General features: G+C 34.4%; 1 protein-coding gene across 1 annotated transcript in view; it reads left to right on the top strand.

The window, feature by feature from the left end:
* Positions 1-20,864, top strand: part of LOC128998150 (endoglucanase E-4-like) — a 36,436-nt gene extending 15,572 nt beyond the window's left edge. The window contains exons 2-9 of the mRNA XM_054424156.1: positions 4,933-5,170; positions 9,216-9,311; positions 10,082-10,264; positions 10,763-10,940; positions 16,311-16,473; positions 17,544-17,708; positions 18,077-18,216; positions 19,133-20,864. Of these exons, the coding sequence (XP_054280131.1) occupies positions 4,933-5,170; positions 9,216-9,311; positions 10,082-10,264; positions 10,763-10,940; positions 16,311-16,473; positions 17,544-17,708; positions 18,077-18,216; positions 19,133-19,391 (1,422 nt within the window). The 3' untranslated portion in view covers positions 19,392-20,864. The remainder of the gene's footprint in view (positions 1-4,932; positions 5,171-9,215; positions 9,312-10,081; positions 10,265-10,762; positions 10,941-16,310; positions 16,474-17,543; positions 17,709-18,076; positions 18,217-19,132) is intronic.
* Positions 20,865-25,577: the final 4,713 nt, after the last annotated feature.

The raw sequence follows: 25,577 nt of genomic DNA, 5'->3' as shown, positions 1-25,577 counted from the left end.
AAAAATACATAAACGCCACGTAGCCCTGTGTGAAATCGTAAACGTTGACTAAGTTTTAACTGTTGTTTTACTTTTCATAACCTACTTCAGTACTAGTAAAAAATATTATATATTTTCTTATCATCATCTCACCCCATTCTAAACTCATAATTTATATTCAGATTATAATACGCACCTAGTTATCTCAAAAGTAAAAGAGGCGAACCCGAAAAGATTGATCGTTGAATCCACTAAAGATTTTCTTTTCCACAAAATAATACATGCAAAAAATGATCGTATTATTTTAGTGGTGGGAGGTCCTTAAACACAACTAACACATTTGTAATTGATTGGATTTGAACTCGTACTTCCACGATGGTCCATCGCTCTAAGAAATGTGCATTTACTCATAACCAATTATGATTAAAAATACATAAACGCCACGTAGCCCTGTGTGAAATCGTAAACGTTGACTAAGTTTTAACTGTTGTTTTACTTTTCATAACCTACTTCAGTACTAGTAAAAAATATTATATATTTTCTTATTCATAAAGCTACATAATCAAGTGTATAACAATACAAATATATTTAAAGATTTTGAACATTAATAACTTCCATTACTAGGACTAGTCTCATCCGTCTTACTGACCAGTTAATTACTAAATAGTTGTTAGGTTAGGTTGCGTTGAAATTAACTGTTCCAGGTCAAGTAATATTCACGTTGCAAGCGATTCAGGTGGTATTCTCTCCTTTTATTTCTTCATACTTTTGATATTTAATTAAACTCCTGAAGACATTGACCCACACTTTAGGAAATGAGTGAAGGGTGAGCGTAGAATAGAGAAAGCATAATGTGTAGTTTTTTACCAACCAAGTAGTTATTTCTCAGCAATGACCAATTATTTAAAGCCCAAAGATAAAGCACAGCTGGGTCCAGTTTAGAATCATCAATCAGCTACTGATTTTCTCAGGATCAAAACAGCAATATTTTGATTGCCATGCTGATACGCCGTTGATGTTTTATATTAACTTTTATTTACGTCGTTTGGGGTTGATGTTTGAAATGTCAAACGCCAATCTCGCTTTCATAAACAGAAAGCGAGTTTTGGCTCTCCGCTTGGGAGTGGCGTAGTGCCCTTGGTATTCGTCGCCGCCTTAGCCTCTGGGCAAATGAAAGTGTATTGTGTATTCCGTTAGCAGCATATCTATCGTGGAAAGTGTTTCTGGAGTCTACACTTCCTACCTTGACTACACCACAGCAACCATATAGGCCTACTGTTGACATTCAGTGCACGTGCAAAGTGTTGGTGTTCTATTTGCATTATATTGGCGCATATTTCATCGTTCGTCGAGCGGATGAGTTCACCTCTTTTCTCTTCCTTCCAAGAAATGTTTCGTCATAGTTTATTTTCTCAGCTTCGTGGACCTCTTTCTACCTATCTTTCCTTTTAACCTTTTTTTTTGCTTTTCGTGTGCCTGGTTTTTGTATAGGTACTTTGGCTAGGGAAACACACATCCCCATGTGTGTTTCCCTAGCCAAAGTACCTATTAAATATTAAATATCCTAGCCAAAGTCCCAATCTGACCCCCCGGTAAGATTGGGACTTTACGAGGACATGTATAATATAAGGCGATGTAAAATAAATTTTTATCACATGTCACTATTACAATAGCCATTGTGATTTCTTTTTGATATCTTTCTTCTTGCTATTTAAATTCCGACTCAAATATTAAAATACGTCAGTAACTTAAACGTCATTTTACTATTCAACATGATCCTGAAAAATTACTATTTTTCAATCCCAAATCAAATAATTGTATTTCAAGATCCAGGTTTTCACAACGTAATTCGAAGCTCTGTTTATATTACTCAACCAAGTAGAACTACCATTTAAAATAACCAGTCAATACTGCTTATTTTAAATGGTAAATGGTGGTTATGGAAAATGGCGTATCATTGTACGCGAGGGTAATGAAGTATTTATGACTTACATTTCCATCTCTAAATACTATTTTAGAGTTGGAAAGTAAGCTATGTATGCGCTATGTGCTATGTACTGCTATGTACTGCTATGTATGTGCAACAGATGTTGACAAATTCTCCATGATTTTCATTAAATTTCGTGTTTAAACGACACGTCACTCTTGATATACATAATACAGGCTACTTATACGCGTATACTTTATGTCAAATAGAAGACAATAGAGTACGTCCCTAGTAGTGGTCAAATATAGGAGCGTAGAACTTCTGCCTTGGTGTCCCGAGTTCAAGTCAAATCAACCACCAATTTGCTCTTGCTATATGACGACTGTAGGCAAGGATACCGTTACGTCCTGGGGAACTCACTCGCGTAAAAATCCGTCGGTAATGTCATTATATGAGAGGAACTGTACTGTAGGCCTACGTACACGTAAACTACTATCTGGCTACACTTTGAGTCGTCAAGTGGTGAAATGCGTAATTTGAGCTTTGTTAAACCTAATTAGTGCCACTTTTAAAAGCTACAGAGATTTACAACCAACTAGATAGATATACTAGCGGTTATCTTTAAAACCAAAGACTTGAACGTTAAATGCCCTAGATTGTGTTGCAGGAACCAACAAAAGTTTATAGAAACCTATACGCAGAAAGCCAGCTGTCAACTTCTGACTCAATCCACTACGTGCACTTTAACTTAACCAGGCTAGCAATGATTTAGAGGAGTTCCAATAGATCATAAAATCTTGTCAGATTGTCCTAAATAATAACCTTGCTGCTTTGGTCTAATACCACAAAGATTCGACATAGATGTTAAGAAAACGTGCTGAATGTTAAAATCATATTTAGATAATTAAGTCGATCATTTTGAAAGTGGCAACTACTAGCGGAACACGGCCTAAGCCAACTATGACTCATCAACAGCCTAGCGTGTGTGTGTGTGTGTGTAAGCACGATCAAGGACTCTTTTGTCAAGTGTGAGAGTGTGTGTAAGGCCCAATCCCAGTTCGAACAACCATAAAATCTTTGACGGCGCTACTGTTCGGTATGATTTGTTTTACGAGCGCTTGCATTGCTATTTTTATTTTTTTACTCCTAGGCTGTGCGTCATAGGGACACAGAGAAAATTGCCAATCATTTTGAGATATATACAGTATATATACAGTATATATACAGTATATATATATATATTCTCCGTTATTGTCTCGGGCTTTAGTGCGAAAGGTTCAGGTTCGATTCCCGGCGTATTCTTAAACATTTAATGGATCTGGGCCACTTAACCATAAAGTATATTTTTAACTTCTTTCAAAATGCTATTCGTGTATAGACACGACAAAAGAGTAAAAAACACTACTTAAAAATCTTGTCTAGCCATTTTGCTTTGTATTTTCCACTATTATCTCAAGTGCATTACTAATTATTAGAGAATCGGCCTTGCATGAAAGTTCGTTGGCAAAAATATGCTGTCATATAATATAATTTAAGGGCTCTGTTAGTCTAGTGTAGTGGTTAGCAACTCGGACATTGCCTAAGGTATGGGACACAATAAAAATTACGGACTAAATATTTTAACTAAAATCTCATAAGGTCAAGATACCAAAATAATGAATCGACATTATGAAGGTGACACTTTCACTCTTGAAGAATTCTTTGTTCGGTCCTGGGAATAAGCTATTTTTCGGAAAACGTAGCAATGAAATGTGATTTTTCAAAATTTTTGACGCAGTAATTTTCATATGAAACGCATAGCCAGTGTACTAACTTCGAACCATCGATGTATACGTATACACACACATCGGTGCTTCGAACAGATCCAGGGAAAATGTCATTCAATTTTATAGTTTAATTTTATAAGTCACTCATTTTCTTACGTACGAAGAAAAACTTCTCCACAAGAAAGACAACCAATTGTGGTTATATTCATGCATTTGTTATTCAAATTAATTTACGTATTTTTTAATCATAATCCTTACCAGTATCTTGATGGGTCCCTGTAACGGTAGCATGGCCGTTATATGTAATATTACTAACCTTAAGAAAAACTTACTACAATATAGTATAACCTGAAAATTTTACTCCACTCTATAAATTGATGAATTATGCACTGATCATTAATTTTTTTAAATTGCAGTTGCCTATGATCAGTTATAAAAATTATTTCCTGGTATTGAAGCTTAATCTTGAGAATGATATCAGTGATTAAAAACTTTTGGAAGTACAAGATTATTTTTTCATCATTTAACCACAGTTTAATGGTTAAATGACAGAGACACTAATTTGTTGTTCTATAATTCCACTTAAAACTGCTGAGTGCTGATTCGTGTAAGCATTTACCTTACAAACTAATACTGCAAATCCAATGAGTCGGGCGTTTTCGAGATTAACTAATAGTGCTTGTAGCCAATTCTTTTTTTTGTCGTTTAATTGATTAAAAGATGCATACTTCGTGTGTAGGCCCTACAACACCTTTGGATTCAGAACTTGATAACCTTAATTAATAGCTCTTGGTAAAATCCATAATTAATTTACTTTAATATCACTGTAGGTGTAGGCTGCATTTATAATCTCAAATCGACCTCCTTTTCAATATTTAAAAGGAGGTTTTAGATAAACGCACCCACAAATAATTGACTCTCCGTAGGCTACATGGGTAGTATCCGATTGAATTTTTAATGTTAGTACTGGAATGGGCTGATATTCCAGGACACATTAACATATATTGTGTGAAGTGGAGGTTTTAAGCGGGTTCTAATCTCAACGAGCCATATCATAGATAAATCATATGGCCATATTTTATCTTCAGTGGGGGGTTTCCAGTTATATGTGGCATTTGCTCGTTGATTTTACTTGTTTGCTACTTAATATCATATCACATGTTGTATACACAGTACTCGAGTAGGGTGTTCTTCCAGAACGTATAATATAACTCATTGTACTGTGGAAGTTTGCTGTTAAGTTCTGGGTGGTGTTTCCAGATGAATGCGCTATGCAGTGCGCTGACGTTCGCAGCGTTCTGCACTGTCCTGGTGACGACTGCCCCCAAGGAAACCAAGGACCACGACTACAGCCAGGTTCTGAGGATGTCCTTGATGTTCTACGAGGCCCAGCGGTCAGGGCGTCTTCCGCCGTCCAACCGAATCCCCTGGCGATCCGACTCCGCCGTCAACGACATGGGCCAAGATGGCGAAGACTTGACCGGGGGCTACTACGATGGTAAGTTAGTTAATAGCGTTTGAGTTGATGAGCCTTAAAATGTAGGCCTACCATCGTTGAAAGGAATTTTGTCAATTTACCACACCGATAATCCACCACAAATTTTCTGAGCTGAGCGTGGTAGACCCAGCTCTTTTGATCATTGGGCGTAAATGTTCCTGGATAAGAAACCGTTTGTCATGGTCAGTAACAAAGCTACACAGATCAATCTAACAACATAAAAATATTGGGTTGGGTGGTTGGAGGATATCTGTCTAGTTGATATGGGGTTTTTCATGGTTTTGTTCGTAAGTAGGATGATTTTAGTCAGGGCCAATAACTAATCAATAGCTTAACATTTGTAAACTATTTAATTTTAGACTGTATAGACATATTGAAACACACAAATTTTAACCAGGTGACAGACTACATATACGTTTTTTACAAAGACTAAGACTTTATGAAATTGTTTGTTGTCTATTCTTTTATTTTAATTGAACAATTTTAAGGAAATCAACAGCATAAGAATGTTTTTTTTTTATAGGCAAGGGGCTAAATTTCAGTTATATTAGTTTTTAAACAGTTGAGAGTTACAAAATGTCAAAGTACATCTTATTATTTCTACATCCAAAGGTACAGGTTTGAATGAACAATAATGTATATTATGTTCAATAAATTTTCCAATCCCAAACATTAATAAACGGTATCAGCAATCTGACACATAATTTCTCCCATTAGCTTGTCAACAACCTTTATAAGAATAAGAAGAAGGTAAGAATCACAAAACTTGCATTAACTTTGGAACAGTAACTTTTACAGGAATGCAATATTTAGTTTAGAATTATAAGGACAAAAAAATCAAAATTCAATCAAAACAGGTTTTTTTCGAAAAATAAAATGTTCCGGTTTTTTTTTTTTGGGGGGGGGGGGGAATAACATAAGTTACATTAACTTTAGAACCGTAATTTTTACAGCAATGGGGGTTGCACTATGCTAACATACTTTCTCCATATACGGTATGGGGGAGAAAGTAAGAAAAAATCTTGCAAGGAAAATGATAGTATATATTTTTTAAGTGTTCTCTCACCATCATTTTTGTGATTGTAAGAAACTACATTGTAAAAAGGAGGAAACAGATGTATACCAGAGAAATAATTATTGTATCAGAGTCGCATATAGACTCTTAAAAAGCCAATACAGTATGGGAAGTTTTTGTGTTTAAGCATGTAATATAACAAATCTGTACTCCCAAACTATTAAATGCTGTCAAGTATTAAAAAAACGTTTAATCAATTGTCGATAACAGTTCGTTGATTCTACATCATAACGAAAGAGAAGTTGGTAAACCTGTCTGTGCATTATTGAGCGCTGTCTTGTACTTGAGATTAAGTTGAAATGGAATGCGGTCAGCTGTTGTTTTTTCCTAACTTGGAACCGCATAAGAACCAGTTTGGTGATGGACAACTATAGTAGGCCTATTAAAACTTTACACGATCGATTCTGCAACAATTAGTACGCGAATCATTCTGTTACGAAATACAAAAAGTCGCTTTTTGTACAAGTTGATAAATAAATTGTAAACAAACAATCATAAACACTTGTTATACTTAACAAACAAAATGATTGTTTAAAGTCGGTAATGAGTTGGACAAAGATAAACCTGGTGATTATTCGCAAAGGTAATCGGGGAAAGTCCTTATCATATTTCATCGATCAGATGGACTAAGAGGATAGAATGATAAGAACTCACTTAATTTCGTCCAAGAGTCATGGTGTTATTGGTGTTTACAGTAACTGCTCAATTAACCTTTGATTTCATTTTAAAGGTTAGGTGATTAACCAACGTTTCGGGGTTTCGGGTCTGATTTCATCAATGTAGGGTTACATAAACGTATAAGACGAGTACCTACATAAATACAGTATCCAGAGAAAATCCTTATAAATCGGTTTTTAATATATTGGTAATTTCTTGCTTTAAATAATTTTGTTTCGCGATTCACAGACATGTAATGTATTCAAATACTGTCTGATAGTTTTATGAATAAAATTTATATAAACACATTTCACAATCCTATTATGGCTATTTATGTCTGAAATTAACTGTGTCTGTATATCATGAATCTTGCATTTTACAGCTGGGACTGAACCTGTAAAAGAAGCTCAGAAATTGGCCAAACTTGTTTTTAGTTTACTTAGAGGTAACACTAGAACAAGGTCGCATACCAAGTTGTTTTTTAAATTGGGTAAAAAATTATTTTTTAGAGATATAACCATGTTTTCTGCCGCCATTTTGAAACGGCTTGACGGATATGGCTAATAACTGGTAAATTTATAAGTAATATTATAATGAGGTTTCATACCAAATTTCATGATATTCAGACAAAAAACGCATAGTTTATAGCTTAATTACCATGTTAAAATTAATCAAATTATTATATTATATGGACAATATTATTATCTTAAATTCTAAGAGTTGGCAAAAGGTAATTTGTAAGTACCCGCTATTTTATTCATCCGAATACTAGCTACCAAAATTAAATATTAACCATAAAAAAACCGAATAGAACAAACAAATTTGGCTGCCGGACTAATTTAGGCGGTAAAAATTATTGAATGCCAAATTCAAATCATACAAAATGTATTTCCTTTGTTTGGACAAAAATGAACAACTGTAATTATTCTTCCCATTTATTCTTAAAGTTATTTAGGAAAATTCATGTTTAAGACGTTCATGTCTCCTTATCAGTTTAAAAAATATTAAATATATAATTTATTTTTAATAACCAGTAGAATCAAAAACATAATAAAAACAGGGTGTTCTACAAGAAACATTAAAGTTGTGTCTCATACTAAATCGTGGTTTCAATATTATTTTGATTCAATACCCCCTTTAGAGTCCCCCATTACAAGTTTGTTGTCAGATTTATAGCGATAAAGTAAGCTATTAGATCACCTGAGATGAGATACCAGGTATATAAATAAGATTTCCTCCTTTTTCATAGCAAACATAATTTCGTAATATCCAAATAAATTCAAAATTCCAAATTTAAAAATTATCAAATTACAAAAAAATGTTTTTTTATCGATTGATGATCTATACCTCAAACTCTTTGAAATCCAATAATCAATATGTTCCATGAAAGCCAGTACGTTACCGACTGTTTTCATATCAATACATAAAACATAACATAATAATCACTAAAAGATATAGGGCTTTGATGGGACTTATTTTTTTAAATAATTAAAATTACTATTTTTGGGGGGTCCATAACTAGCTTAAACATCCTAAGATTTGAATTATAATTGGCGTAAATGAAAGCCGTGGGCTTATCGAGCATTTTGATACCAAAAACAGTAGAAAGGAACTACAGAATATTCTCAGGAAGAATTATATAAAGTATTTTCATTTATTAGATATCCCTCTTTATTATAGAAAAAATAATAAAAGTAATTTTTGTACGCTTTGTTGTGACGTTATCCTTGATCCAACAAATATCCCTATAGGTGCATTGGATGCAAAATTTCAATATATACAGCTTTTGTAACATGTATTATGTCCTTTTTTCAGAGATTTTAGCACTAAGTTGGAAAAAATGGGGGTAGAACATACTTTTTTTCTAAATTATTAACTTTAAAAAGAAATACTGGCCTTAAAACACACAATATATATTTAAAATATGATATTTTCCTGCATGGAATTTCACTGTGAGTATTTTAGAAGCGTTTGCACTGATGTAGATAGCATAGTATTTTCAGATAAGATAGTTTTAAGTAAAAGCTTACACTGTAAATTACGTTTTCCGCCATTTTTTAAGATGGCGTCTGTTGCCCAAGGGTACCAAAAAAGTACCCAGTGGTTTTATGGTCTTCATACCCTAAATACCTCAAATCAACAATAAAAATGACTTAATATAACAAATAAATACCGGTTAGGGACAAAATCCTCATTTGGCTGCCGGGCTATTATTTTTATTGTGAATACAGTATAACAGCTTGCATGTAAATTCTGGCCATTGACATCCACATATAGAAGTTAGCATTACAACGATGTTTGTGTTTGTTTTAGCCGGGGACTTTGTCAAGTTCGGGTTCACAATGGCCAGCACAACCACTTTGCTAGCCTGGGGCTGTCTATCATACAAAGATGCCTACGTGGAAGCAGGTATAGTTATGGTTGTAAGCAGTAAACAGTTAACAGTAAGATCTCTAACTCTTGAATTGTTTTTTTAAGTTTTCACCAAATCTTAAGTGTTTTTGAAATATATCGCCCAAAAAGTGAAAGTTTTAGAATTTACATCCAATGCTCATGGGCTATATAAGATTAAGATGAAAAACACAAAAAATAGTCAATGGTTCCACATTTATTATCATACTGCATTACAGTACATAGAACCAATAAAGCTAGGAAAAAGTTTGAATAGACAAAATAAAATATTAAAAAAATTAAAAACTTTTCTAAAAAGTCATAGAATGAACTTTATGAATAAAACCTTGTTTTGCAGTGTAAATAACTATACAAATACTGTATTTAGGTATGCTAAATTGCTGTGTAGCTGAGAGTTCCAAGTGTCAATTGTTCAACCTTAACCAGCTTGGCAAAGTCAGATAAGCGGAAAGTTTGAATAATAGCAAAAACAATAACACCCTTTGGAAACATGCTACAAATTATTAAATTGTACAAAATATAGTGCTCTATTCACTGAGAGGTGTTCTGGTACCGGCCTGGCCGCTGACTTGTGAAAAACTACCTGTTTCAGGTCAAAGTTGGGGCCAATCCCAAATATTCCAATATTTTCCTGCAACTCAGTAGTACCGGGACCTGCAATCCGAGGAATACTGCTCTAGTTGAACCAATTTAAAGTAATCATCAACATTCGTATGAAAGATTTTGTTTAGCTTGTATTGGCACTATTACTTTATGTAACATTGCAGGTGAATGGGAGCATGCCCTAGAGGCTTTACGCTGGGCTGCCGACTACTTCATCAAGTGCCACGTCAGTCCGTATGAGTTGTATGGTCAGGTGGGTGACTTTGCTCTGGACCATCAGTACTGGGGACGACCAGAACAACTGAATACTTCTCGCCCCGCCTTCAAGATCACTAAAGACAAACCTGGTTAGTCATCTTATAACTTATTTTAAACCTTCTCTTTATGGATGTTTTAAAATTAATAAAGTTAAAAGCCCAAGTTTTTAAAAGTGGTGCCTTCAATGCAGCCAGGCAGTTTGTGTATATGAAGATGTTCATATCCATAAAGCTCTGCCTCATGTGCTCCATAGCAACATTGGATACTCCTGCGGGTAGACAGAGGTTTACTACATTCAGTACTCCATGTACTTAAACCCCTGAAGGATATGGAATTAGTTCTAGCCACATAACATGCCAAACCTGGGACTTGTTTTAAAAGAAAGTGTAGCTTTAAGCAAAACTTTTTTTGAAAGAATAATATTAATTTTTTTAGTTAATCAGTTTTGTAGGTTAGAATGTATCCTACTTGTTCGAACTTAGAAAATCATAGAACTGGAGACTATATATTTTCAAAGATTATTTGAGGATTATTTATTATAAAAATATTCATAACTCGTGGGTACTTTTACAAGTCTTGTGTTTTAGGCAGTGATCTGGCTGGAGAAACTTCCGCAGCCCTGACAGCAACTGCGATAGTATTTCAAAAGGAGGATCCCAAGTACGCAGAGCTGCTTTTGAACCATTCTAAGCAACTTTACGACTTTGCTACAACCTACCGTGGCCTTTACAATGATGCCATCAAGGGGGCGACAGAGTTTTATGAGTAAGTAAATCCTAAAAATATTAGATAAATTGTGATGCAACTCTCAACTTCACTGCTATACATTTTAAATGAATTTGAGGTGAATCAGGAAACAGGTTTGCAACCTTAAGGAGTGGAAGTGGACAAGATAAGGAAGTAATCATTACTCGACATAATAATTTTTTACCTAGAACGCTAAGCACGATCCCAGGATTGTTTTTCACATTTCATATGGTAATACTCCTTCATAGTTCATAGTAGCGCTTCCCCATAGTTGGGAAAGTTAGTCAAAAATTCTAACTGTAGTTAGAAGTTATTAGTTAGTACTGGAAAAAGTAACTGATAGAAGTTATTAGTTAGTTAGTCAAATAAACGGTATCAGCATTCTGACACATACAGTACTTTCTCCCATAAGCTCGTCATCATGGGTAGGCGATAAGAGTAAATATGATATTTTATAGTCAAAAATCACAAAAGTTGCAATAACTTTTGAACCCTAATTGTTACAGCAATGCGGTGTTGTACTTTTTTTTATTATAAGGACCATAACATATTAATTTTCATCAAAACCGGTTTTTTAAATCTGATTTTTTTGTAATTTTATGGTTTTTTATTGGAAAATAACATAATAGAGCTTTTCCTCCTGCTTTAAGATATTCAGCTGGTATGCCATCTGCTCCTGGGGCTTTTTTTTAGAGCATTTAATGCATTTAGAACTTCTTCCTCATTTGGGTCTTGAATCCTTACTTGAGGATGCGAATATACATATATTCTTCTTCTTCTTCTAATGAGTTCGCTGAATTTTCGCTGAGTTTCACGAACTGAATATTCCTTCCATATATTAAGGACCTCTTCTTGGTTACAGATTATTCTGCCATTTGTCTTAACTCCATAGGATTTTGCTTTAAAGCCTTGATAAAATATCTTATGGATCGGAAGAATTCCCTGGAATTGTTAATATTGCAATCCTCTTCGGCCTTTTTTAACTGATCTTTTACATAGTTTCTTCTAGCCGACTTCAATGTTTTGTTTGTGGTCTTCTTTATTCTTAAGTATATTCCCTTTTTTTCTTGAGTATCCTGTATGAGTAGTTCTTATTTAGCTTTCTCTCTCTCCTCGATCATCTGTCTAAATTCTTCATTGAACCAAGTTTTTTTTGCTTTTTCTATTCTTTTGGAAGCCAACTACTTCTTCAGCTACTTCCTGAACTGATTCTTGAATTATTTTTCATTTATCCTCTATAGAGTGGTCTATTTTCTTTTTTCCTTGATCTAATACTTGAAACCGGTTTGTGAGTTTGAGAGTAAACTCCTTTCTGACATTCGAGTTTTCAAGTTTTCTTAAATCGAACTTTAATTTTGTTTTGATCTAGGCTTTAAATCATGTTTTTCTCTTCTCTCTCGGCATAGTCTTTGTTGTACTTTTATTATCACCAAGTAATGGTTGTCCCACATTCAGCTCCCCTCTTAGGCTTCTTTCACACCAGCGCGGTTTGGCACCGTCCCGCACCGTCGATGCGGGACGACCCGCAAGGCCCTTTCACACTAGCTGCCCGGATCCGGGCGTTTCCAGGCTGAAACTTTGTGATTTTTTTATGTATTTCATTTAAATAAATAAAAGTAAGGTGTTTATGCTACTTGTTGTATCCGAAAATAAAATACAGTACCCCCTTGCTAAATAACCTAATTGGATCGATGCCGTGTGTGTAAAAATGTCAATTCATTGTATTTTTAAAAGTTATGGTGACAGCTGTGGGGTAACGGATCTTAAACTTCTATAGAATGTCAACAGCATAACTGATTTCAAATCTAATTATACACCTCTCACCCAAATTATTCCCTATAGAGAAGAAGCATATTTCATAGGTCGCTACACTACTGTGAAATGACATTTTTTTGTTGTATGTTCATCTGCGAAAATCTGTCATTGCATTGGTTATTACGGCTAAAGAATGTTTACTATGCGAAAGTAATGTTTCCTATCTGTTTTGGATTTAGCTGACGTAAACAAACGAATATTTGTCATTGGTTTATCGACTGTTGCAATTTTCAACAACTAAAGTAAACATTAACTCGAAGGCATAACCAATAAAATTCTATTAGTTTTCAAATGAAGAAAATAATTATTCTTTGTAGTGTGCCAAAAAGTAACGTTCAAAACACGAGTGAAAGTGGGTCTATACTTGTTCGCGACCATTTAAAGTGCATAAATCTCGCACTTCAAACGTGGTCTCAAATATGTAATGATTCACTTTCTACTACTATAACATCTGGGACCATTTTTTAAATTCCAGTCCACTGTAGGAGATAAAGTAATTCTGTAGTTCAAATTTTGATATATATATATGGATTTTATGCACATATTTGTTGGCAGTTTTAGCTTAAACAACACTTAATTTCCTTCCATATATTTAGAAGAACATGTAAGTGCTCGTTAAACCAAATGTTTTTATATTTAATAAATCAGGCATGTTTAATAAAATCGTTTGTAAAAATTTAAATATGCAAATGAAATATGGTTTGCTGCAATGGGGGTCTCGTCCTACACACTGGCCTTCAAACTAAACCAAAATATAAAGCTTGACCAAAATAATCAGCTGTATATAAATTTCAACCTCCATACCAAAAACAACAAACTTCCCTATTAAGTTAACAAGAGTATTACAAAATCAACCACACTCAACCACTGATAGGCATAGACTGTCAAAACTAGTGATTTACGTGCGGGCGAAACCAGCCCGTCCCGCGCAAGTGTAAAAGCGTACATAAGAGCCCATGATCTAAAAAGTATTCATACGGTTTCGACCCGCATTGGAAGTTTAGGTTCGTGCGGGTGATTTTTCAACCCGGACAGAGGTTTAGGACCGTCCGGGTCAACCCGCACTGGTGTGAAAGCTCCCATATGATTCAATAGTCTAAACAGCTTCGTCCGGTGCGGGACGGTCCCGCACCACGCTGGTGTGAAAGAAGGCTTACTTTTGATATCCATAATGCAGCTTTTATGTCTGTCCTTGGTCAACACATGGTCAATTTGGTTTTTCACTTGTCCGTTTGGGGAAACCCATGTGACCTTGTGAATGTTTTTCCTAGGGAAAGTAGTTGACATGATTTCAAGGTTTTTCGAGCTTGCAAAGCTGATAAGCCTCATTCCATTTTCATTTGTTGTTGGTTAGGAATATATCTAACTAACTAATATATATAACTATGATAGTGGTTTAAATACCTTATTCATGCAATCCAGTTGTTGTCTCCACAACTAGTTTCAACCTGCTAGGAGGTCATCATCAGGTGAGTACAAGGATGAATTACTTCATATGAAGGTCGTCAGTAACAGTTTTTTTACATTTACACAAACACACGACGAATAATAAACACATAGTGCGCACACATATACGGCCGATAAAAACATTGAACTTGACAAGCGGACCCGTGTTGAGAATGCGGAAGTTGCGTCTAGACTGTAGGGTAAACAGCTGGTCAAGCATCACGCGCATTTTCTTATCGCTCGTCGGTTCCATTCCCATTGTCTCTGCCCTCCCCTTCCCTCTCCAGTATTTCTATTGCAGTGTTGTATATGATGTTTGAATTAAAATAAAGTTGGTCGTTTAAAACGTTATCCAACGTTATCCAACGTTAAAACGTTGGATTTGACGGCTCTATAAATCTCGAATTCTTCCAGGGTGTTAATTTTAAACTTGTCCTGTGACGTATGTAAAATTTCCATGTTTTCATTAATGCTGCTGTAATTATGCTGATGAGAAACTAAATGTTCGGCAAAGGTTGAAGTTTGTTTTGAGGTATGTGCTCCTTAAAGCGTTTGGAGAAAGAGCGGGAAGTTTGGCCTATGTAATATTTATTACAATCTGAACAGTTGATTTTGTAAACACCACTTTTTTCATATTTAAGTTTAGTTGTACAGACCGTTTCACCGTGCTTGGCGTGTAGGGGAGGCAGTGCGAGAGAGACAGAAAAATACAAAAAACGTAAACATAAAGCAAACTAATTTGACAGCTGATGCTAGTTCACAACTTTAGTATTTGAACGTGACTGTACCGTATATGGAGGCGTAGTTGGGGAAAGCTCTCAGTGCGCATGCTCCATCGAGGCGCCACGCACCGTGACACTATCTGTACTTGGTCTTTCTTTCAGAAGTGGTCCCAGATTGTTTTTTGTTCTAAAGGATACTGTTATGTTATTTTTCCCCATTAATGTTTTGAATTTATTACTAAGACATGAATTATAGTCAGCTGATAAGAACTTTTTATTTTGGTTCACTCTTTCTGTTTTGTTTTGGTGTTTCAAAATTAATTTATCTATTAACGTGGTCGTGTATCCATTGGAGACGGCGATGTGTTTTATGATGTTTATCTCTTCGTTGTAATCGTCCGTGCTCATTGGAATTGATAACAATCTATTTACAAAACAATGGTATGCGACTAATTTCTGTGAAAATGGATGGTGTGAATCTGAATGTATTGTTTGATCGGAGCAGGTGGGTTTTCGGTAGATTTTAAACTTTAAGCTGTCACTATGTTTTGATATGGTAAGGTCCAGAAAATTAATGGAATTATTTTTCTCCTCTTCTAGTGTAAACTTAATATTAGCCCCGGACTACTTTTTATCGGCCGTATATGTGTGCGCACTATGTGTTTATTATTCGTCGTGTGTTTGTGTAAATGTAAAAAAACTGTTACTGACGACCTTCATATGAAGTAATTCATCCTTGTACTCACCTGATGATGACCTCCTAGCAGGTTGAAACTAGTTGTGGAGACAACAACTGGATTGCATGAATAAGGTATTTAAACCACTATCATAGTTATTATTCGCAATCCGGAGGCTACCCACACCATAATGAAGTAATATATATAACTAACGAGGAATATATCTATATATATCTAATAATATATAATATATCTATATATAGTAATAATTACTAACGAGTATAATATCTATTCGTTAGCAAGAATCTAACTGAGTAGAAGTTATTTTCAGTACTTTTTAAAAACTAACGAATATGGTAGAAGTGAGCTAAATAACGAATATCGCTAATCGTTAGAATTTCTATTCGTTATTCCCAAGTGAATCCCCACATAATAGGCCTACTGCAATAATATTTTTTGCTATCACAATTATAATATTTCAAGTTTAATAAATAAACTGTTTATAGCAATGTTTAGTGAATTATTTCAAATTCAAAGTGGATAAATCACGTACTTTTAAACCTACATCATAAAAAATCACCTTTTGAAAATTTGTTTAAAAAATTGTTATTAATTCATGATTATTTCTCGGAGGAGTGTGACAGTGAGGTTTGCTCTCAGGCAGGTTTATGATAATGTAAATATTAAATGTACAGTATCACAGAATTTAAAAGGGGTTATATTTGCAGATCTACCGATTACGGAGATGAACTGACATGGGCTTCTCTTTGGTTATACAAAGCAACCAACAACTCATTTTATGTGGACGAAGCAGAGCACCATTATATGCAATACAGGCTGAAAGAGCGCCCTAATGAATTTTACTACAACAAAAAAGTTGCTGGAGTTCAGGTAATAGGTACTTATATTTAAAAATGTGTTTACATAATATAAGATTTTTTGTTTGTTTTTCGAATAAAAATAAAAATACAATAATATGTTGAGGATTATAGGAAAATTAAAGGCAGTGGATTTTTTGGAATGCAAAATTAAATCATTATTAATTCAGAATTTAGAAATATTGGCTCAAATGGAGCACAATTTCCATGTTAAATTTTTTACCTTTTTACACAGATCTAGGACTGCACATCATTAAAAAGTCAACACATCTTTTAGGTAATCTTAATTCTATGGTTAAGTAGGCTTGAATAAGAGCTTTAGTTACAGAATTGTGGCAACATGGCACACAACGCAAAACACCATCAATGTAATTCTTCATTGATTACCGAGCCGGGCATATGATTTCACAAAAAGTTCCTTTGAACCTCCTTCTGCGCCCACGCAAATCACTCCAATGGATCAGAGTAGGGTTTAGCATTACGAAAACATCACAAGAGCAAAGAGCCAATGGATAAAAGGAAAGTGAGACTACTAATAAACTACATGTTTCACTTGAATAAAACCTCAAAGTCAATCCATCCTAGTCATTACACCATAGTCTATATGGAGTGTGTGGAATGTTGTATACTGTACATTTTTAATCCACACTGTAGGTCACAGAGAAGAAAGAGTGGTCTTGGTTTTAGGTAACAACACAGGAGTTTAATATTCATCAGATGTTCAGTTGACATACTGTAGTAGTAAGCATTTTCTGATGTATTTTTTATCTTTGTGCTCAAATATAGCTGTGCAGCTAGTTTAGCATCTGGGAATGGCGATTCTTGAAAATCATATGTTCTTTTATGTCCTGGGACATTGGATGAGTATAAACCATGGCCACTCTTCCTTCATCTCTTCAAACTAGAGTGTGAATTTGATAGAAGCAATTAACTACGCTCTACCCTGTCCTTTTAAAAACCTTTTGGAAAAAATATGACTTTTACTCCCAAATAATGTCATATATTTAGAAATGTTTTATGTAATTTTACATGCAATTGAAATACAGTCCCCTTTAGTAAAATTGTCAACTTTTATTTTTGTAGGTACTGTTGGCCCAGCTTACTAAGATGCCTGAATATGTAGAGGCAGCCAAAACCTTCTGCAACTTTACTGTATTCAACCAAAAGCGAACACCAAAGGGTCTTGTTTATATTGAGAAGACAGGAACGCTGTGCCATGCAGCAAATGTCGCATTCCTTTGCCTTCAGGTAATGTCTGTTTAGAAAGTAACATTATTTACTTTGTAATCAAATGTCTAGCACCAGTTTTGGATACTACCCATGGCTAACTCTCATATCCAAACCAGACTCGGGTCTCTTGGCCCACAGGTCTCAGGCCAAATTTATGGTTGATTTGAAAAGTATTAAATTTTGAAAATATTAGTTTAAATACTACAATTGGCAAAGTCACGAACATACGGTCATGGGGAAATAAAGATCATTTACGGTCACAGATAAATCTTTTTACAAAATTATTGTGATGTACTCACTGAAATAAAAGGGTAAAAAAAATACTAACTATAAATTTAAGATAATAATTATGTTTGCTATTTTAAAATAAATACTCTGATCTCTAGCTGGCAGATCAAGGTATTAACTCCGACACATATCGACAGTTTGCGAAACAACAGATTGACTACATGTTAGGGAGCTTCGGACGCAGTTTTGTCGTTGGATATGGACACAATTACCCCAAGTTTCCACACCATGCCGCAAGGTAATGCAGTTAGTAATGCATCACTCATCTACTTTTTCAGCTCTAGTTACCTGAGCCATGATGGGTTTGAAGAGTTGGGTTTGAGTCGCTCATTGAACTCAGTCTTGCTACAGTTGGTTACAAATATAAGTTGGCAAACCATCCAGCAAGAGTTGATTTGGTGGTTTATTGGGGATTTGTTTAGTCAACTCGGTTCTCTACCTGAAGCAAGCAAGTTAATTTGGAAATATAAACCAGAACCAGTGCCTTATTTTAAGTTGAAAATGTACCACTGACTTAAATCGAGTCAAGATGACTTGCTAAAAGCTTACACATCGACACTAACAACCAATTAGGAAATAAGTTCTACTAGCCTATCTGTAAATATGATTATTTTGATTCTTAAACCGTGATTATTTTGATCGTTAAAAAAGTGTCCAGAAATATTGTTAACAGGTATGTTAATGTGGGTTCTAAGAAATTGTGTGCAATGTTCCGATACCATAAGAGAAACCTTTTTTGACTGGTTGTACATTCAGTTGAACATCTACTATTTTGTAACTACCGCATGACCTTTTTTTAAATTCACTCTTCAACAAACGACCCGTAGTTTTGACCACAACATAAGTAAATAAGTAAGTTTATAAGTTCTATTTGTGGCTCATTCGCTCTATTTGAATATTTAATAGACCACAGCTGGTCTATGTACATGGGAGTCTTCTTCATTATCCAAAATTCAATGGTTTCATATACTGTAGGCTATTCTTTGTTTGAAGTTTATTTTTTGTGATGGTGGGTTTGCATCATCTATCAGAATCCCACCAGAGGACAAGGTCAAATTCCAGATCCCGAAATATCGTGAAAACATAGGATAATGTCTACAATAATCTGTTAGATAATACACTGTATGATCTCAGATCCCATTTGTGTTTTCCAGTTCATGTCCTGACTATCCTGAACCGTGTGGATGGGCAGATTTCAGCAGCTCCAAGCCAAACCCCCAGATTTTGTACGGAGCTTTGGTTAGTGGACCTGATGAGAACGACTTTTACAAAGATCGTAGAGAAGACTACATCTATAATGAGGTTACTCTAGATTATAACGGTGGCTTCCAATCAGCTATTGCAGGTCTGCACCAACTGAAAATCCACAACATCGGTATTCCTGATCTTGTAAAGACTGAAAGCGTCAGATGAGAAATGCTGTTGGCCCTTATGCCTGAGAGGTGTGGGGGCTTTGAAGGTGCTATGGAGCTTAACAAACAAACAACATGTTCCTCAGCTTCCCCACTTGTCTATGTTTTAAACATAAGCTTTGTTTTTTGTGTTTTAAAAACACCTGTGTAGAGCTGTCATGTTCCTAATGTCCTGTCCTGTTTAAACAGAATAATTATTCTTCTTTTTACCCATAAAGTTACCGTTTTCTAAGTTAGTTTCTGTTTCATCAGTTTGAGACATTTCCACTTATCTTTGCTGAACTTTATAATAATCTTCATGGGATTTTGACAATTTCTTATTTTCTATTGAGATACTGAAAACTGTAATAAATGTGGACTGATAAAATATATAACAGAGTACTTGAGCTGACACATTTTAACCCTTGATACAAATTGTTATTAACTACTTATATCATCATTTAATTATGTTTTTAAATTTGAAGTGGTTTGGTAACTTGGATTTTCATTCAGTGTTCTATGATATTTGAGAAACAATGCTCAACCGTTTGATTAAGTTATTGAATTCTAGACAATTGATCTTTGTCAATGCTTTTGCTGTTTGTATTTTCTCAAAGTTTATTTATAAATTTTGTATGAGTAAATTCAGGGCCGCGTTAAGGGTCAGTGGAGCCTGGGCGAACTCAAAAGCAGCCTTTTTCCTAGCTGGGGCGGGCGGTAGTTGGACGGCGCCCGCCAGGCACCCCTCGACCACCAGTCTGCCCGTTTCTAAAAGCGGGCCTGAGTACATTTTCATGTTGGATCATGAAGTGAAAAGTAACCACAATATATTTGTGTATATGTTAGGTTTAGCATCAAATATTAACATAATGTCAGTTTAAAGTGTTATTTGATTTGTAATGGAACATGTTCTACAGATAATTATTGTTTTGAAAACTATACTTGTGTTATTAGTAAGGAATTAAAAATATATTTTCTTTTTTCTTTACCATACCCATACTAAATTGATACAGTTTGGTTGAAAACAAACATTTCCTTGTGTTTTCTTTTTGGTTGTATTTTTATACTCAATCAGTTGACTTTGTATTATTTTATAAATGCATTTTGTTGTTTAATGTGTCACTCATGAAGTGTGTAATTTTATTGGTACATTAATTTAAACATTATATATATATAAAATGACAAGTGGTATCTTTATTTCTTTGTTATTATTTGTTTTAATTTATATATTATTTACAAACTTTGTTTTACTAAAATGTGAACTTTTTTCAAATTTAAAGTACCAATAAGTACCAAGTAAGTGGAGGATTTTTAGTTTGAGTAAATTATTCAAAAAGATATCTGTTAAAACAGTTTTATACGTCTTGTATATTACTATAGTAGCTTTGCAATTATTTTTATACCTTCAAACACTCTTGAAATCTACAAGAATATTGTTTTTATTTATGATCTTATGTAAGTTATGCCATTTTTGTAAATAAATATTATAAAAGAACATAGTTCTGTCTCGTTCCTCAAGACAACACCTATTTTTTAATGCTCAACAACAAGTTTTGTAAAATAATAAGGAAACTTATAGGATTATTAAAAAAGTAAATATAAAAGGTTTAATTTACCTTTTGCGTCAATTAATCCTTAAGTTATGAAATAACTACGGCCAGTTTTTTCTTTTTTTTGTAGGGGAGAGCGGTCGTCCTCAGACTCTACCAGACACTGTGGAGAGAATCAAAACTTGTAGTAGCCATTTGTTGACTTTTTTTTCAAAAAAGAGGTTGGCGGCCTCTTTTAACCTTGCATTTGCCCGTCCACATAGACTAAGCGCCCATGCGTGGATCGTTTACAGCAAAGCAAGGAGTGAACTGGTACAGTACAAAGGTGAACTGTACTGATAAATTTTAGTGGCAGTGACCAGGATCCGAACCCACTACATCACTGCCTTGGGCCCGAAGTCCGTGATGCTATCAACTGAGCCACCGACTCACATAGTTTTGTACTGCTAAGCGAATACATCTTCAGGTTGTCTATGAACGTTAAAATACGGCCTTCTCATCCGTGGATGGAGTTGTCAGCACATTTAGGACTCATAACACGAAACACATACGAAACATTAAAATATGTACAATAAAATACTTGACGCAACAGGTAAATTAAACCTTTTATATTTGCATTATCTTAACCCTAGCGCTGGCAAACGCCGGATATACGGCGCGAACGGCCGCGGCCGAAATGGCGACGCCGGATATACGGCGCCAATGCCGGTGTTACGGTAGGCCTATAAGTAATTTTTTTTTTTTTTTTTTTTAGTTTTGTTAACTTTTTTGGGCTACTGTTGTAATAAATAAGTCAAATAATACAAACCAGAGTACCCTGGAATTATATATTATATAAGGTGTACGGTTTTGTATATGACCTGGGTTGGGTGATTATTTGGTACTAGCGCGGGGGTACGATCGACATAGTAATAGGGCTATCAAACAAAATAAGCTATATAAACTATGTATTTTTGGAATCAGCACAAAATTTACCACAACTTTACAATTTACCTTATGATGCTAAGTCTTACATGCACTTAGCTATACGACGGAATATAAAAACATTTTATAAAAAAATTAATAATACCCACAATTTGGAAAAACTACAAAAAAAAAATTTTTTTTTTGTGGTAACCATGTAAATCACCTATATTATTGTTCTTTGTCTTATTCTGAACAAAATGATATATAACAATCCATAGTTTTGTTGCTATTTCTAATTTTTACGATGGTTTAAAAATGATATTACATAATCAATAATATCCCTATGCCAGTACAGCCTTACACTATTGCCAGCTCTAGGGTTAATCCAGAAGCTAACCCATCTGAAACTATAAAAAAATAATTTTGCTAAACTAAACCGTTGGTAGGTCTGTTTCCATGATTTTGAACAGTCGATTGTCACAAAAATGGAAAGGGCGAGTTTATAAGTTTGTTTTGACAAGGTTTTCTTTTATCTCGGTTGCTTAATTGAGTACCACAAAGCCTGTAAACAAATGGCTACTACAAAACAAGAAAGAGCATTTTGCATTTTAGAGTTTGCTAATGCTATAGTTAGTGTTCAGCGGAATTTTCTGACTAGATTTAGAAAGGAGGCGCCTCGTCAGAACTGCAGAGCTTATTGGGTGAGGAAATTCAAGACAACAGGATGTTTGTGTGTAGGGGAGAGCTCTGGTCGTCCTCAGACTCCTCCAGACACTGTGGAGAGAATCAAAGCTTGTAGTAGCCATATTTTGTTGACAGCCTTCGCGGTCCTCAACTAATGGATCCAAGATGGCGGCCGAAAAAAATACATCCCTCATAACCAAGTGAAAATAGGTGGTGTATACTTATCTTTATCTAGCACTATTTTGAGATTATGGTCTTAGTTTGTAAATTGCACAATGTTAAAATGGGCTAAAATAAAGTTATAACAAGTCCTCATAACTAATGGATCGAGATTTTTTAAAAAGAATTGCAGCATTGTATTTAGCGTCAAAATCTAGTTTGAAACGATTGGTCAAAACTCTACCTTTACATTTGAAAAAAAAAACTTTGTATCCAAGATGGCGGCTAAAAATTTATACCTAGTCAAAATGAAGTACTTACTACTCTACAATGATCTGACGTGGTCCGGAGTTGATATCTTAAGAAATGTAGAAAAAATTAGGGGGGGAACTCATTTAAAACTCACTCTATATATATATACGTCTAAGGCTTGTAAATTTTTATTAGGGAAAACGTTTATTTTTAATAAGCAGCTAAACTTTTAAAAAGATTAATGAATTAACAAAATTATGATAAGAAAAATATGACGTCTTTATTATTATTACCAAAAGACAACAAACAGACTTATCTAATCATAATACAATAAAAATATTGATTCAGATCATTCAATCTAAACATCATTTTCAATAAACAACACAACACAACATAACAACATAACACAACACAACACTTTGGGAAGCACTGAATATTTACTTATCTTACTAGATTTACTTCACTAAAGACGGCCAAGAAACATATTTAAAATACATATGTTTTGACGTATGCGTCGTACACTTGTGACCTTCAGATTGAGTTGCTTATATGTATGTCCAATGCTCGGTAAGGCTTAAGTATAGTTTTGCGTAAGACTTAGCCTAGTTATCACATATGTCCTTGGAGTTACAATATGTAATATAGCTGGAATTTACATACAGAGTGTGAGAGGAAAGCATAGGAGACCAAAACTTAAGCTAAATGTTCGGTCCATTGGTCCATTAGTAAAGGATATTACTGTATTACTTAATCATTTTAAATATTTTACACATTTTTCTAAATGTATGGCAAACCTTTTGATTTAGATTTCTTAAACTGTGCGTGCATCGAAATTACTATGGGCTTACTACAAAGTTATGCTAAAATAAATAACTGTATATCAGGAGTTGCATTCTAAGGTACTTTTGAAATAATTCATGGAGATCTTTAAGTTAAAAAAAGGATTTGATATTCGTCTGGATCTTGTTCTTTTTTATTGATGGGATAAACCATTGACTATACACAGAATAGACTTCCCATGTGATATAAAAAAATTGAAGCCAAGTAAGTAGATGAATTTCAGGACCATCTCACCAGACTAGTGTAATGGGTTAAATATTAATAACAAATATCAGTATTGCAAACAGCTGATTGATTTATCACTTAACACAGAATATTGTCATTAGACTCATCAACAGTCAGTAGACCATCTCAACAGATTGCACCAGGTTTTTTTGCTTCAAATCTTTACATTACATGGCAAGTCTATTCTATGTATAGTCAATGGATGAACTCACGATTACTTGATGTACTTGTGTACAACCACTTGCATGTTGACGACATGGGAATGTCATCACCATCACCACTTACATCAGTTCTGCCTCTTAACATTCTGAACACAACAGCAATCAAAGTAAAGTGTTTCAATGTAGTGGAAGACTAGAATACTGACTCCACTATGCATATGTGATAACAACACCATTATGTAAACCACCACTTCACAAGCGTGAGGGATGGCTACAATGGCTTATAGTTTTGGACTTAGCTATGTGAAATGAGATTTTTTAACCTCTGTAAATATATTTATTTTATTTATTTATGATAATTTACAATTTTTCTACTTGGAACTTGTGCACTGCACCATTAGTATTTAGCTTTTAAACTTTCTATAACAGCTGAATTTTTAATCCGCATACTATCCACCGAACACAATATTGATTTTTTTAATATTATTTGAGAGTGCCTTAGATGAGTTCTCAATTTTTCTTTCTTAAATCCCATCTTACAAAAATCAATTTGTTCAGCTCACTAATATTTACTGATATATGAACTTTTTAACCATAATCAGTTACAGTATCTTCACAACTCAATTCATTAAAACCAACATTTATTACAGTACCTATGTAGGAAAAAGTCTTATTAAAAAGTTGATTATATATATGATAGGTTGCGTACCTTTGTCTGTTTTCAGGCTTAAGTATAGTAGTCTGAGGATTACTAGTTTCAAGTCATAAAACCCATTCTAAAATATTACATAAAATTATAATCACCACATAATTTTATAATTTGTATGGTTTTAATTAATAATTCAAATTTGAAATTTGAATTGCGAATGGGTCTTATGACCCTAAACTAGTAATCCCCAGACTACCTACTATATTTAAGACTGAAGACAGACAAAGGTATGTAACCTATCATATATTCGCACAATCAGTCTTGGTGGCAACGGCAAGAATGTTTAACTGTTTGATTATGACGGTTTTAAAGACCGGCGTGGAACTCTGCTATCAATTTCATATAAATCCTGCTGGGTAAATGAATAACTCATGGAGAAATCAATAATATACCTCAAACGGACCAAGCAATTTTCCGACTGAGGAAAGAGAAACAATAATTGAGCTGGAATCACAAAGTACCTTGAGATTTGACCTAGATCCCTTTAATCAAAGGACCTATGTCAAGTCTCAAGGTAATTATGAAATGTTGATAAACAATTATGAAATGTTGAGAATTATATATAGGCCCCTACAATGTCTTATATATCATATCAAGTATAAATTTTCTTAGAAAGCACTTTAAGAACACAGCCCTCCCCTGGTTGATTTGTAGTCCCCCTCTACCATAGGGGTTATATTTTTCTCAAATGTCTGAACATGGGTATTATGATATTAGTTAAA

Source organism: Macrosteles quadrilineatus, unplaced genomic scaffold, assembly GCF_028750875.1.
Source record: "Macrosteles quadrilineatus isolate MER2022 unplaced genomic scaffold, UCM_ALF_1.0 Scaffold_7__1_contigs__length_78375512, whole genome shotgun sequence".
Lineage (NCBI taxonomy): Eukaryota > Metazoa > Arthropoda > Insecta > Hemiptera > Cicadellidae > Macrosteles > Macrosteles quadrilineatus.
This window is presented reverse-complemented; position numbering and strand designations above follow the sequence as displayed.